General features: G+C 44.4%; 1 protein-coding gene across 1 annotated transcript in view; it reads right to left on the bottom strand.

The window, feature by feature from the left end:
- Positions 1 to 1,614: 1,614 nt before the first annotated feature.
- The window catches only part of KIAA1958 (KIAA1958 ortholog), an 81,477-nt gene continuing 66,966 nt past the window's right edge, over positions 1,615 to 16,125 (bottom strand). Inside the window, exons 5-8 of the mRNA XM_066612619.1 lie at positions 10,222 to 10,331; positions 9,940 to 10,005; positions 5,951 to 6,123; positions 1,615 to 2,589 (exon numbers count right to left, since the gene is read on the bottom strand). Coding sequence (XP_066468716.1) covers positions 1,813 to 2,589; positions 5,951 to 6,123; positions 9,940 to 10,005; positions 10,222 to 10,331 — 1,126 coding nt within the window. The 3' untranslated portion in view covers positions 1,615 to 1,812. The remainder of the gene's footprint in view (positions 2,590 to 5,950; positions 6,124 to 9,939; positions 10,006 to 10,221; positions 10,332 to 16,125) is intronic.

Genomic DNA, 16,125 nt, shown 5'->3' with positions numbered 1-16,125 from the left:
TGAACGGTGACGTGTCACCCACAACATTGTGACATGTCACCTTTGACATAGGTTTGCCATCACTACTCTAGACAGATCCTCTCTCTCCCTCTTCCTCTCCCCCCCCTCTCTCTCTCACACACACACACAGAACACACGCAATAAGCACTAAGCATGCAGCCAATGTGACCAACGTAAGACAGAAACAAGGTTAGAAATGAGCTTGTGAGTCTTTGGCAAGGCTGCACTGAGGACAAAGGTTACCAATCCTTTTTCTGTGAGGCTTGAGAGTGTTGCCTGGCTGTGGTGGCAAGGCAGCTGAGCCAAGTGATTCTCCCTGAGTAAAAGTGGGGTCTCACAGATAGAAAAGGGACTACAGTATTAAGCAAAGTCTTCTGTGCAGTTAGGCAGTGGCTTTAGAGCCCAATCCTATGCATGTCTACTCAGGAATTCCATTACAGTCAGTGGAGCTTAGCCCCCCCCCCCCCGGTTAATGTGGATAGGATTGCAGCCTTAATCAAAGGGAGAAGCAAGGCAAGGGAGCCATGCTGTTTTCCTGGAGGGGAAGGGGTACACTGAGAGATGGCCCATGAAGGTTAGCTGACCAGGCCACTCTGGCTCATCGGCTTCAGTTGCACTTGGGGAGAGAGGTGGAGAAATGCTGGAAAGAAGGTTTAGTGTGCTACCAATTTTTGGGTACATAGGGCTCTGTACTAAATTGTAGCTATAGTTTTTCCTCTGTCAAAAGTGTGAATGAGCAAGTTTAGCTCAGCCCCAGTTTAGAATTCTTGTGGTTTTTTGCACCTTTCACTCTCACCTCTATGGTCCTTTTCCCACCAAATTATACAGCTGTACCACTGGCCACAACACAAGATCCCTGCACATGATTTTCCCCCATGTGTGTGTGTTACACGTGTTTTGAAAAGTGCTGCTGGTAACAACAGGCAATGTAGGCAATACTGACCTAGATAGACAAGCAGTCTGATTCCATATCAAGCAGGTTCATATGCAGAAAGGTGTGGGGAGGAAGAGGAACCTATACATAAGAGAGAAGGGGGAAAGGGAAGTCATGTATAATTCAATAGACTGCACTCCGTTTGTTAACTCTGGTTCACTGTATGGTCAAACAGTGTCTTTATTATTCTCCATATTTTTATAGAATTTACTAGCAACACTCATTATGATTGAGTTAGTGGGCATTCTTTCCTTAGGCCCAAATCCTAACCAACTTTCCAGCACTGACATAGCAATGCCAATGGGACACCTGCTGCATCCTGCAGTTGGGTGTCATTCACGGAGGCCTCCTCAAAGTAAGAGAATGTTTATTCCTTTACCTCGGACCTGCATTGCCCTTATGTCGGTGCTGGAAAGTGGGTTAGGATTGCGCCCTTAGTAATTTTAAACCATGGCTGGCAGGCAAAGGCTATGCTAAAAGGCACTATGCTGAACAGATTCTTGAAGGACGTGTACTGTACATAGCTGTATAGTGTCTTAATAATAACAGATTAATGTACTTTAAAGGCAGGTTTCTCCATTTCTATAAAGTAGCAGGTGCTTCAGTAAAGATTTCAAAGCAAACATGAGCAGGTCACACTGTTCTTAACCCAGTTCTGCCAAGCCCACAGGGGTACACATTTGATCCCTGTTGTGTATATGCAACATTGGGCAGAAATGGCTGAATTGCCTGTGAAACTCACAATGTAGCAAGTCAACCATGTGCAGATTGACCCTTGCTGACCTTCAGGGCTTGTTATTGCACAACAGGATTGAAGAGATCCAAGCAGAAGGAGCAGCGGAGAGGACTTACTGACCAGAGTTAAGAGGGCCAAACGTTCAGGAGGCCTGAGTGAAAGAGACAAAAGTAAAGTTCTCACAGTGGTCAAGTTTGATCTTTTTGGCCAGTTTGGGGACAACCCCCCTCAGAGATCGCAGCCCCATCTTCTGCTCTTCATACCACGTGTTGCCTAGACCAGCTGTTTCCTTTCGAGCTGTCAGATAAAAAGGGGACTTGGCTTCCAGTTGTGAAGGAGGTCGATGGATATACATGTACTTGTACAGAAGACAGTAGGGGCATAGCTTGTGTCCTCTGGAGTGCTCATGATAAATCTTGCCATAGCATATTCTGTTGGAACTCATCTGTTTCTCTCGTTTCACATTGTCTGTTCGGGCGAAAAATGGCCGGTTTTGCGAATCCTTCAGGAGCTCAATGTCTCCATACATTAAATCAGCATGCTCCTGTAAAGTTCTTATGTTCAGGTACTGGCTATTATATTTTACTACAGTAGACAATAGGGCAACCGGACTTCCGTCACCCAAGCATCCAATCCTCCACATCTCTTCTTCATCCAAAAGAGAAAAATACACTATTTTGCGGGAACGAGATCCAGACATCCCGGCCTTGCTCAGCACTCGCAGTTTCTCTTTGAGTTTCTTTGTAGAAGAACTGAAGCTCCCACTTGTGATGGAAAATCCTATCCCAGCATTCTTCAAGATCCGGTCTAATCCTCGACGGATAGCATGTAGGGATGTGGCCAGGAAATCGGAGCCGTCCGTTTTCTTCACAGTGACATAGAAATCCTCAAGGAGTTCATTCAGCTTCACAGCTGGAATCTAGGTCACAAGAAATTGAAGGGAAAAAAAACCTTTGTGTTAACTCTCATAGGGTGGTGTTTGTGTTCTTCTGTTTATGAGGGGTCTGCTTTAGATAGACGTAATGACGGAAGTGACATTTCTACGAAGTTACTAGCATTTAGATCCTGGACTTAAAGAAGCTGGTCAGAGCCAGTGCCATGGATGCTCACCCCGTCCACATTGTTCCTCCTCAGTCTAAAAATATGCAAATTTTAGGACTATCACATGCCTACCCAATTTGTAACCAACATACCAAACAGTCAATCAACCAGTCACCGCAGTACTTCAAGTTCATCTTGTTATTTTGCATTTACAGTAACATCAGATGGGTTTGAACACCAAGACAATTTCTAATTCTCAAATTGACTTTTGTTTTCCTCACATCAAACTCTGGCTTACCTTCCAAACAGCAGGAGAAAATCAGGTGTTCCTGAGATCAGGGAAAATTCATTATTCCCTTAACATGTTTAGGGCATTGTTATGCCCATTCTACTGAGCTTCTTCAGGCAAGGCTACAAGCTCAGCATCTGAACTACACTTCCCGTCCTCCTGATGCCGCCTTCTGTTTTATTGCACATTTATCCCCCCCCCCAATAAAAATTATTGAGTTTGCACAAATTATCTCTCTCATCCTTGGTTTCCACTGAGGTATGCCATGAGCCAACAACAACAGTTCCTGCACACCTGCTTGTACCCCTGTGTGAACATGTTATTCCTCATGTCGCCAGGCACATCTGGTAACAGACTGTACCAAATTGACCCACAGATGCACATTGCAACACTACTCCAGCCAAAGAAAGGAAGCTAGGTAATGTTGAAATGCACCCAGCCAGATTTTGAATGACTGATTTTCAGGACTGGACAAGTCATCATATCTGGAGTTAAGAAGTAATTTAAACCCAGCCTACTAATTATCCTAGTTTGTTTTTTTTCTTCTACTTTGCTCACTTGCATTAGTTATCTTGAATCATTTGCTCTGTCTGCTTGTGGTACATTGACTGACAGTTTGAACTTTTGGGGCCTTTAAAACAGCACAAGCTTTGACATTCTTTCTTGCATCTTACTAGTGGAAACTTCCTATCCTGACTTTCCACTCAGATCTACATATAAAGCTCTGTAAAACTCATAATTAAAAGGAAAGCTTTAAGTTGGTTATAATGCAAGCTTCATGCTTGCAAAAACAGGATGAAGGCATGAATAATATTGCCTTTGATGCCTAGAGCTGAGAAAGTTCCAAGGAGCGTGTTTTTTTTCTCGTCTTCTCACCACACAACATTAATTTCAGCTATCTTGTTTCACATCTGTGCATCCGTCATTATTAAGATACATGCAGATTCAGGTCTAGCCAGATTCAGGTTTTGTGTTAGATGGGCATGGGCTTAAGAGCACACTGGGATGATCAGTGCAGAGCAACTCGGACCTGATAGCCAAATATGTTTTAGGTTATTGAGTAGTAATAGAATAAAAATTAATAGTATGAAATGTCAAAACAAGCCCCTAATGCTTGTTGCCCCAGTAGCTTCATACTCATTGATCAGAGTCCAGGGGTGTCAAACTCATTTCATACAGAGGGCCAAATTGCATTCATGATGCCTGTTGAGGGCCAGAAGTGATGTCATTAGGCAAGAAGTGATGTCATTAAATAGGTCATAACCAAAATAAGCATTTTTTTCTCACTTAGGAATTCATTAGCTGCAATGGCAGAAGAGAAAATATGCAAATCTTGATAATATTTTGAGATATGGGAGAGCTCCATTCAGCAGTAACTCCTCAGCACTGCTCAGCAACTGAGAGCCTGAGGGCCAGATAAAAAGTTTCCGCAGGCTGCATCCGGCCCCCAGGCCTTATGTTTGACATCCCTGGATCAGACCATTGGAAAACAGGAGTATCATTACATCTTACCTAACAATGGGGTGGAAGAAATACTTCCAGGATATATCTCACATGCTTATAGCTCTGTAAGTAAAAGACGTAGATATTTCTTGGTTGTTTTTTCTCCATTAAAGGTTAACATTTGAGAATGAGAACAGCGTGAGGAAACCTCACACACAAGCACAGATGCACACACATTCACATGTGCACATACACACGCAAGGCTATGGCCTTGCAAGCAAATGGTACATTTCAGCATTCTTGCTACATGGAGATGAGATGCTCCCACTGCTAATTCCAGAAGGCTGCAAGATCAGATTGCAGAGTGCTGGTACAAAGGTAATTTCCAAAATGTAACCTGTGAGTTTCCTCAAAGATCAGTGAATGACCATCTAATATGAGAAAGGTTGACATTTTTAAGGAATATGGAATCTGGTGATATTACAAGAGAATACAGGCATCAACCAAGAGTTGTCTCTGATAGAATAGAGCACTGTTGTGTTCTTTCTGGATCTGTGATTCAGCACTTGAAAGTGCTCACACTTCAGCTCCATCTAAAGGGGAGCCTTTAATCAGCTTCAACTGATTCGTCAGCTGCAACCATACCTGGGTCACTCAGACCTGGCCACGGTGACCCATGCCCTTGTGACATCCAGATTAGATTACTGCAATGTGCTCTACATGCGGCTGCCTCTGAAGATGGTTTGGAAACTGCAACTAGTGCAGAACATGGCTGACCCTGTGGTTGTTGGGACTCACTGGTTCAACACTGTTGGGACCCTGCTTCAGTGACTACATTGGCTGCTGGTTCGTTTCTGGGCTGAATTCAAAGTGCTAGTTATGACTTTTAAATCTCTTTACCACTAACGTCCAGGGTATTTGAGGACCGCTTCCTTCCATATAATCCTACTCGTCCTCTCAGTTCATCAGAGGGGGCCCTTCTAACTGTGCCACCACCAGTAGAGGTCAGAGGGATGGCGGCAACAAATAGGGCCTTCTCAGTGGTGGCACCCTGTCTATAAAAATCCCTCCCCCTTGAATTTTGAACAGTTCCTCTTTAGATCCTTTTGGCAGGGTCTCAAGACTTTTTATGTAGGGAAGCTTTTAAATGCTGACATTGTGGGGCTGGCACTTTTTATGAAATATCTTTTAATGATCCAACTGACTTACTGTTTTACGGTTTTAATAATTTTTATTAATATTTTAGCATTGTTTTATCTATTATATTGAAATACTTTGTAAGCTGCCTTGAAGGCTCCTCAGCGAGGTAGAAAGGTGGGATAAAAATTTCTTAAACAAACAAACACAAGAAGGATTCTTTGCGTCAAAGAAGTGCCATTGTTGACCCGTGGGCTAGAACAGTTGAATCCCAGGGACCCTTAAGATGGCCATTCCTCTGTAGCTTGAATCCAACCACTCCAATCCATTTCTTGAGTTCTGATTCAGACATTTAAGCAAGGCCTCTCACCTTTGTAATGTCCATGTAATCTTTCAGCCCTTTCATCATACACCAGTACCGCCACACATTCAGAGCATACAGGGTTGCTTTTGTTGTATTTGGGCTCACGGCACTAACGCAGAGGTACTTCAAGTTATCATCAAAATTAAAGATAGGGAATTTGTTAAGCTTTGTTGAATAGGCTGGAAAACAGAAAAAAATGTAGCATAATATTAGCTTAGTTCATTATTAATATGACAATTTAGAGCAGTTACAGCAAGCATGTAAACATGTTTAGAAGTATGAGTGCAATCCAGCTTCTAGTGCAGTGGTTCCCAAACAGTGGGTCGGGACCCACTGATGGGTCGCGACCTGATTTTTGGTGGGTTGCCATAGGGTGATGGAAATTTCAGAGAACTAATTGCCTCAAGGTCTGAAACTATTGAAAAATCAGATACTATAGCTATTAATTACCCTGCAAAGGGCTCAGCTCTTGCAGTTTGAAGGATAGCTGCTAACTGCCCTGCAAGGAACTGAGCTCCTGCAGTTTGCAAACATATGTAAATACAGAGAGATAACATTTGAGGGTCTTTTTCTCATTATTATTATAAATAAATAAATATTATTTCTGTCTAGATCTCCTTTTTAAAAAAAAAAAAAAAAAAAAGTCTGGTAAACCTAGGTTGGACCCTTTAAAAAATGGGTCCTGGTGTTAAAACTTTGGGAACTACTGCTCTAGTGTATTATATTAAAAACCTCCCACTAATGTCAAAGGAGCAGAACTATCAACCATGTGGCCTAAAGCTTCAGCTGTAGCACATTTTTATGATTGAAGGCTCAGGCTGTGAAAAAATGTTTCCGGAATAGGTCATACTGAGATTGTCTCTATGGTGGGAAGAAAATGATTAAACCTAACATATGTTTACAAGTGAAACAATACACATGACCTTTACATGGAGGAAAGATATGAGACACCCTTTCCAAGTGCAACCAGAAGGAAACTACATTAACAGCCGAACCTGCCCCTTCCTGATCCTGATCCACCCTCCCACCCCCTGCATGATCCTACCTGGGGCAGAAGGCATCCAGAGTTGGTTGCCATGCAGAGCTGACCACCCGCCACTTCCAGTGGTCGCCAGCCCACACGCTCTGGCATGTCACACTTTGCAACTGCCAGAAAGTCCCTAGCATCGTGGGAACACTCATTCTGGCGGCACTAGTCACAGTTACTTGGAAGTAAGTGTCATTGAACACTTTGAGACTTTCTTCCTTGTATGGTTGTGCAAAGGACTTCGGTGTAAGAAAGATAAAAAAGCAAAAGACTGTTTATTCTCAAAATGTAAACTGATTTGTGCATCCCCCAAATTGACTGTGGTTCTGCTACAAAAGATTTATTATAATGTACCGGTGGGAGTGGGTGGAGAGGGTTCTGTTTTGATGCCACTGGAAGTGACTAGCTGGACTGTCCTAAAAATCACAAAGGGTCAGGGCAGGAAGAGAGTTTTCTGATTGCCACTGGCTGAGTAACTCAGCTTCCAGAGACAGGGAAAACAGAAGAGTCGAAGAAGCAGGAGGAAGGGTCCTGAAAAAAGCCATGGGGCAGGGCTAGTGAGGAGGACTGGAACACAAAGGCTCAGAATGAGACATGTTTGAGAAAGGCAAGAAAACTGGAAAAGATAAATGGTACATACAACCAGGATCTGCAGAGGTAAGGAACACTGAAGTTTACTGTATACTGTGTATGTTGATTAGAAGAAGCTGCTGATCAAATATCAGGCTGCAGGCTTACTGATTGTTAATGCTAGGCATTGCTAATGCTAACTCTAATGCTAATGCTATTAGGGTCAGCTCCTCAGCTATGAAATGTAGCCTGGCAGGTGCTCTACATACACACCCTATCATATTTTTGCCATTGCAGACAATCAGCAAAAGGTTTACCGAACCCCTGATAAACTTCCTTACGTAGCTAGTGGGCTGCATTCATCTTTGTGGGACACAAGTTGCCCAGGACTGGAAGAGGGCTGTGCTATGCCATGTTATAGAACCTATAGTGTATCACTACGAACTGGTGAATGTAAACTGTGCATGGAACAGTGTTCCAGGCACAGATCTACACTTCTGAGTGTAACATTGTCTTTCCTAAATGGTGAACAGAAGAATACATCCTAGAAATTGAGTTACCCAATGAACTTTCCCATAAACATTCCTCTATGGATCTTTGTGCTCAAGCTTCTTAACAGTAGGCGATGGATTTGTGATCAAGCCTTATACCAGTGATTTTCAACCTTTTTCGTCTCATGGCACACTGACAAGGCACAAGGCACTAACATTTTCAAGGCACAACATCAGTTTTTTGAAAATTGACAAGGCCCACCATGCTGTTGGTGGGGGGCTCACATCCCCCAAGAAAATGACCCTACTAAGAAACTCCCCCAAACTCCCCTGGCACACTTGGGAACCATTCATGGCACACCAGTGTGCCACAGCACAGTGGTTGAAAATGATTGCCTTATACTTTCGGAGAATTGAGCGTCACAAACTTCAAGCCACATTTCCAGTTTACATCTACGGTCTGGAAATGCTGTAACCTCTGTAGGTAACGTATAGCAAACAAGAAATGGCTTTTGAAGGTGCTCTCCTGAAAGAAAATTTCTTACAAAAAAAAAATAAATAAATGGCTGAGTGAGGCATTTCTGCTTTGAAAAACTATGAAATTTTGTGCACCATGAACATATATTGGACTGGCCAGGAGGTTTAGAACAACCAGAGGGAAATAAAGAATATCAGCGCCTCAGCTGTGTGTCCATGAACCAAAGAAACATAAGATGGCAGAGAATAGTGTGTAGGGAACCTACATTTGTGGTTCTGACTGTATGCTTAGAACAGATATGGGCAGTCCAATTCTAACCTGTATTGGAATAGGCAGGCTGACTGTGTATCCAGCACAGGTTTGAAGATGGATGGAGCAAAACTCAGAGTATGGAGAGTTATGTCCCCTTACACTGAGTAATGTCTCGGCCACTGCAATGGGGCTACTCAGATCTGTGCCAGCAAAATCGCTCTTGCAGATCTGAGCAGCCTGGTGTAATGGTGGGCTGCTCAGGAAGGGGGTTAGGATCTGGCCTGAGGCTGGTCCCACCCCCCTTCCAAGCCTGGACTGCCCACTGACCCTCCCTTCCCTGCCCTCTCCCACCCCAAAACACCCCTGTTCCACCCTCCCCTCACCCTCCTCAACTTCTCATGCCATCTGCCTCAACCGGTGCAACCTTTTCAAGGTGGCACGGAGCCTGGATGCAATCTCCGTGGGCTGGTGTGCATCTTCGTGCCAGTGCAGCCAGCATCTGAAGAGTCGTAAACATGTCTTACAGAATGTTTGCGACATGCCTGGGACAACGCAAGGGACTTGCACCAGTCATCTCCTTTTCTGGATTGCATTCTGAGTGATGCAAATATTGGGCTGATATTCACTCCTTGAAGTTTAACAGGTGAGGATTGCAGCCTCAAATAGTGACTGAAACGTGTGGACTAGCTAGTACAGTACAAATCAACACATGGATAGAAACATTGTCATCACTTGGCATCATCTTAAACACCCTGCCTTTGTGACGGACATTTCTAGGGAAATACACTTAGGAGCTGACTGAAAGTATATTTCCTCAGATCCCTGCTAGATTTCACAACTGCTCTTGAGGATATATAACATTGTTGTTCCAGGGTGACTGCGGAGCATAGTTGAAAGTAAGCTTTCTATTCCCCCCCCCCTCGCGCCTTAATTCATTCAACCAACTTCCTTTTAGCCTCATATAAGTTGTAATGAAAGCAAAACCGCACTAGCTGTGTTGGTGATGCAGTTGCACAGCTTGTTTTAAATTAGTATTATTATTATTTTATTCGCTCACTACAATTATGGGTTTGGGTGGTTGTGGAAGGACATAAAACAAATGTAAGGGCCATATCAAAACAAGCTTCCTTTATTAATGAGCATTTGCAAACATTGTATATTTTGCATATATTTTTACCTAGAACTACCATTAGCAGAACATCTTTCTTGGAAAGGGCCTGTGTGGTGACAATTTCCCCTCTAGCTTTTTCAAGAGAAAGAAAACATTAGATTAGAAACCATCACATAACTTCTGCTTGCTGTTTAAATTTGTGCAAGTTCGGGAATTTGTTGATAAGCTACCAGATAAGATAAGCTTCAGTATCCTGGTGAAAGGGTGAGGACAGAGATGTTTACAGGTGAGACAATGCCAGGGTCACCCCAGAACCCAATGCCTCCTTTTTAAAAACCTTTCTCTTACCCAACATTTTTGACCTCCACCTCTCCCCATCTGCTTTTCCCTCACAGGTGTTCTCGATCCCCATGTCCATCACAATCATGAGTTCAGAACACATGTTAAGAATAAACCAGCTGGAAAGAAGAATTGGTGGGCAAGGGACAGTTAAGTCAGAGCCATGTATCTATGAGGCTGACTGAGGAGCTCACCTTGGGCAACAGATTGGCAGGGGGCACTGTCATGTGTGCCCTTGCCCAGGGAGGGAGGGGGCATTGAAGGGGCCTCCTGTCTATATAACCGCAGGGTCCAGAAAAGGCATGGCTTACCAAAGAGGAAGAGGCAAAGGTGCAACAACAACTCCTTTATTTAGGTAACAAGTCCAGGCCTGCCGAGTGTTCATTCTGGAAGTCCTTTTTAGCTGCCTTGGGTAAAGCTATTATACCCTAAGTCCCCACATGGTCTCTCCTCTCCCTCTGTCGGGGTATGGCTAGGGTCCTTGCCTTGAGGAGGAGGCAGGGCACTGATGCCTCCCCCTTCCTTCTTGGCTTGGCAAAAGAGGTGGGCTGACCTGCTTAGAAGAGAAAGGGGTCCAGGTAGGATGTGCCAGTGTCCTCGACCAGCCCACTCGGGCAGGACTTCCAGGGTAGCACCAGCTGAGTCTGGCGGTTAACAGTGGTCCGGAAAGAGTGATGGTCTTGGTCAGGCCCTACGGTTAGGACCCTAGTGGCTCGCACCTGTCTCCAAGGTGGGGCAGGACTCTCTTCCCTCGACGCATCTGCCCACAGATGCCCCAGAGACTGAGTGTTAGGTCCTGCACTTCTGCCTTGGAGGCTGCTCCTTTTCCCAGCCTGGTCCCCCTGGTGTGGGAGTGGGGCTTCCCACTGGGTTACACCCACTTCCTCGCAGGTGGAGCCTTCCCTGAAAAGGCTTATGCTTGCATCAGGTGTGGGGCGACCCCCCCCCCCCAGGGTCCTGGAGCATGACGGGCACTCTGGTCTCTCCACCTCCTCTTCACCTTTCTCCTTCTCCCACTCCCTATATTGGAAAAGGAAGAGAGAGACAGAGAGGAAGAAGGAAGTCTGGAGGAGAGTAGCTGGCTAGGGAATTGGCAACCACTCTCCTTTCCTCCATACTTCCTCTCCCACTCCATCACCCTCTTCCTTTTCCAAACCAGGAAGTAGGAGGAGCAAAGGCTGGCACATCACCAGGTAAGGGGGGGCAGCACTTGGCACTCCAGTTGAGGCATCAGGAAGTCTTGCGCCAGCCTTGGGTTGTGCCCTCTTCCCATCCACCACTTCTCCACCAGAAACCAACCCCTATGAGTCTTGTTTTGCAAAATGGAGACCAGGCTTTGAAGAGGCATGGTGGAGTCAGAATGTACAATTGTGCCCTGGCTGTAGAACAACAGTCTGGGATCTTTACAGTTTATATTTTCCAGCCTTGGAACTAAAGCAGCACCTCTATCTGGGCACCTATTGGAATTTATCTCAGTTTACAGTGCTTTGCTGGGGTAACTGAAGCACCATCGAGGATTTGCATGGGTTCCATTCGACACTGCAGGGTCACGTTATTGAGAAAGAAAAGGCTTTGTACTCAACAACAGAAATGTAACTCGGTTAGGAGCATAATAAAATTTGCTCTTGTACATAATGTAATATCTGGTTAAACACAGAAACTGATTTGATTGGAAGTGAAATTTTGACCCAGCTCTATATGAAAATGTTCCATAAACAGGTATGTTTGCTGTATCTGCTTTCACAGTGTATCCCTACCAGTGCCTATAAACTAGCTCCCATGACTCTTGATACTTGTAATTAAAGTCCAATAATAATATAAACAGAGAGAAGAATATTAGCTCTGCAGTACAGCAGTCTCACATTCCTTTTCAGGGAAAGCGGCCAGGTTTAATTTGGTTTTGGCAAGAATTACAAAAGAAAATATCAGTTCACTTTAAACTGTATGTGAGAATTTTTCTTTAGTCTCTTTGAGAGCAGCATTCCCTATAACACTGTTGAGTAGGCAACATGCCACATTGATCTTGAATTACACTCGTGTGAATTACATAAGAACAGCGCCACTGGATCAGGCCATAGGCCCATCTAGTCCAGCTTCCTGTATCTCACAGCGGCCCACCAAATGCCCCAGGGAGCACACCAGATAACAAGAGACCTCATCCTGGTGCTCTCCCTTGCATCTGGCATTCTGACATAACCCATTTCTAAAATCAGGAGGTTGCGCATACACATCATGACTTGTAACCCGTAATGGATTTTTCCTCCAGAAACTTGTCCAATCCCCTTTTAAAGGCATCCAGGCCAGATGCCACCACCACATCCTGTGGCAAGGAGTTCCACAGACCAACCACACGCTGAGTAAAGAAATATTTTCTTTTGCCTGTTCTAACTCTCCTAACACTCAATTTTAGTGGATGTCCCCTGGTTCTGGTGTTATGTGAGAGTGTAAAGAGCATCTCTCTATCTGCTCTGTCCATCCCCTGCATAATTTTGTATGTCTCAATCATGTCCCCCCTCAGGCATCTCTTTTCTAGGCTGAAGATGCCCAAACGCCATAGCCTTTCCTCATAAGGAAGGTGTCCAAGCCCAGTAATCATCTTAGTCGCTATCTTTTGCACCTTTTCCATTTCCACTATGTCTTTTTTGAGATGTGGCGACCAGAACTGGACACGATACTCCAGGTGTGGCCTTACCATCGATTTGTACAATGGCATTATAATATTAGCCGTTTTGTTCTCAATATCTTTTCTAATGATCCCAAGAATAGAATTGGCCTTCTTCACTGCTGCTGCACATTGGGTCGACACTTTCATCGAGCTGTCCACCACCACCCCAAGATCTCTCTCCTGATCTGTCACAGGCAGCTCAGAACCCATCAGCCTATATGTAAAGTTTTGATTTTTTGCCCCAATGTGCATGACCTTACACTTACTGACATTGAAATGTATCTGCCATTTTGCTGCCCATTCTGCCAGTCTGGAGAGATCTTTCTGGAGCTCCTCACAATCACTTCTGGTCTTCACCACTCGGAAAAGTTTGGTGTCATCTGCAAACTTAGCCACCTCACTGGTCAACCCTGTCTCCAGGTCATTTATGAAGAGGTTGAAGAGCACCGGTCCCAGGACAGATCCTTGGGGCACATCGCTTTTCACTTCTCTCCATTGTGAAAATTGCCCATTGACACCCACTCCTGGTCTTCAACCAGTTCTCAGTCCATGAGAGGACCTGTCCTCCTGGTCTTCAACCAGTTCTCAGTCCATGAGAGGACCTGTCCTCTAATTCCCTGACTGTGGAGTTTTTTTAGTAAGCTTTGGTGAGGGACCATGTCAAACACCTTCTGAAAGTCCATATTTATAATGTCTACGGGTTCTCCCGCATCCACATGCCTGTTGACTTTTTCAAAGAATTCTATAAGGTTTGTGAGGCAAGACTTACTTAATTAAAATTAAGTTGCTTGCAAACAGGGACTTACAGTTATGAAATGTCCATATGAGAATGAAAGGAAGGTGTGCTGAGTCAGTGACATGCCAGCTCTTTGAAGTGGAAGATCATCAGGTGGATGAAGTGATGTTGACTGCTATTCCCATGTTTTGACAGCTGGTTGATAAGCTCTGGGAAGGGCAGGGCTGGCTCCACAGCTGTAATCAATCAAGGCCAATGGAGACTCTGATGGACACCTGAGCCTCATTTGACCTTGATGGGACTTTGAATGGAAATGGACTAAGGAGGTAGCTCACAGCTGAGCTGCATCTTGGACTTAATAGAGGCTGCAAGGAATAAAAGGCAGCTTCAGAAGGAGCAAGTATCCTGACCTATGGGATGGAGGGACTTACTCCCACACATTGGGAGAAGAGGACTGCCAGGACCCTGCTGGAGGACTCTGACACAGAGGAAGGACTCTGCTGCAATGGACTGCTATTGGGAAGACTGGACTGGAGATTGGACTGTGGACTTGGACAGGAGGCTTCAGACCTTTACCCACTAAGTTAAGTGGAGTTTTGGGAGGGGAAAGCCTCTGGACAAGAGGAATTGCAGGGAGTGTGTTTGTAACCAAATAAATTTGGTTAATTGCTCAAACTGATAAAGAGTTCTGTAGTCATTCTTTTGCACACTGCACCTGCTGTTCTTGGAGAAGGGGAGGTATTAATTAGCCAAAAAGCAGGCATTGGGAGACAGAGCATTATTTGGATGGGACACTTTTTTATGTGTAAAGTTCAAAGGAAAAAGATTAGACACTAGTGTGACCATAGTTATGACAACTGTCTGTCGTATCTGTGCATTGTCTTGGAATATCAGGGCATTCTCCTTTACTATTTGCATTTATTATTGTTTTTATCCCACCCTTTCTTCTGGGGAGCTCAGGTGGTGTAGGAAGCCTCCATTTATCCTTATATCAACCCTCTGAGGTAAGTCAGGCTAAAAGATGGTGACAGGCCTAGCGTTATCCTTTAAGCACTTTGGCTGAACAGAGATTAATATCTGATACTCTCCAGTCTCGTGTCCTGAGCCTACATTATCTTAGAGTCCTGTGATTGGAATTTCCAGTGTAATTTCTTTTTCCTAGTAAAGTAGCTGCAAGGGCAAGGAGGTCCAGCTCTTTCCCTCTTGCACCGCAGTCCCAATCTAAGTCCCAGCCAGCCACCAATCCTCAAAGCTATTAGCCACTTAAAAGCATGCTTCACCACCACCCCCTGTCAGCTAATAGTTGTGGCTCCCTGGACTTGGAGTGCATTACCAAGAGAAATGGGAGATGCCCCCACCCTCCCTATATTTCAAAAACTGCTTCAAAATCACATTTCACTAGGTTTTTGGACTGTAGCCATCACTTCAAATGGATTTGCTCTCTCTTTGGTTTGGTTTTATTGTCTTTTATAATAAGCCATCCTAGGACCATATGGCAGAGGGTAGGGCATAAACACATGGGGAATCAACATAGAAAGGGGAGCGCCATTCTTTTCCTAGGCCATGGCCCCAATCCAATTTGAAGGGCTCTCATGGCTGCTTTTTCTACAAAATAGAACATTGGGGGTTTCAGTAATGGAGTACCAACAGAACATATGTTTGGCTCTCAATCTCACATTCTAACCACTGCATCACAGCAACACTGTGGTGTTGAGTTTTCTCAGACTCAACGAGCTTTCTTGTTGTAGAGGAGTCTCAAAAGCTCAAGGTTCTCCAAAGGCACAGATAAACTGGTTGACCTCTGTCAATTGTTGCCTCAATCTCTTGGGCTGTTTTTAACAGGCTATGCTTTCATTCATTATGTTTTCATTTCATTTTAATTCATTAGGCTCATTAGGACAGAGCCAAAAATACACACACATTTTTGCAAGCAAGTTTCAGTGTTGAAAAAGATGTCCCAATTTTAACAATTTTGCAGCACTCTTTGCAAAAAACTTATTTGTTGAAATACCTTCACTGGCATCATCGCACAGCCAAATCTGATTGGTTATGTGCAGTATTCTGACACCACATGTGATAGGTGTAACATTGTGATTCCCTGATAGGGTAGGATCATCCAAAGGACTAGCGCAGAAAGTAGGAATGAGAAGCAGACAGAACAGGAAAAATGGAATATGAAACCAAAGAGGCAACAGCCAGGGGAGATGCCAGCACCAAGCAGGACTGCTGAAAAGGTGACCATCTGCATGCTGTGTTTTGCAAGAGAACTTCTAACGTCACCAAAATCACAAAACCAAAGGTGGAGAGTGTTTGGGGCAGCCCTTGCCTTCAAGATCCCACAGTCTTCAAGTTCTTGGTGGACTAAAGTGATAATTAATGGCATTCCAAATGATTACATGCAAAGAGCGATAGGCCTGCCCAGTGCAAGTCAGAACAGCTTCAACTTTGGAAAGGCAATGCAGTGCAATGTGTCGGTCTTGCACAGGTCTCTGCAATGTCATTATAACACTGA

The sequence above is a fragment of the Tiliqua scincoides genome, chromosome 2 (assembly GCF_035046505.1).
Source record: "Tiliqua scincoides isolate rTilSci1 chromosome 2, rTilSci1.hap2, whole genome shotgun sequence".
NCBI classification, from domain to species: Eukaryota; Metazoa; Chordata; class Lepidosauria; order Squamata; family Scincidae; genus Tiliqua; species Tiliqua scincoides.
The sequence above is the reverse complement of the archived record's forward strand: the minus strand, read 5'-3'. Positions and strand labels throughout refer to the sequence as shown.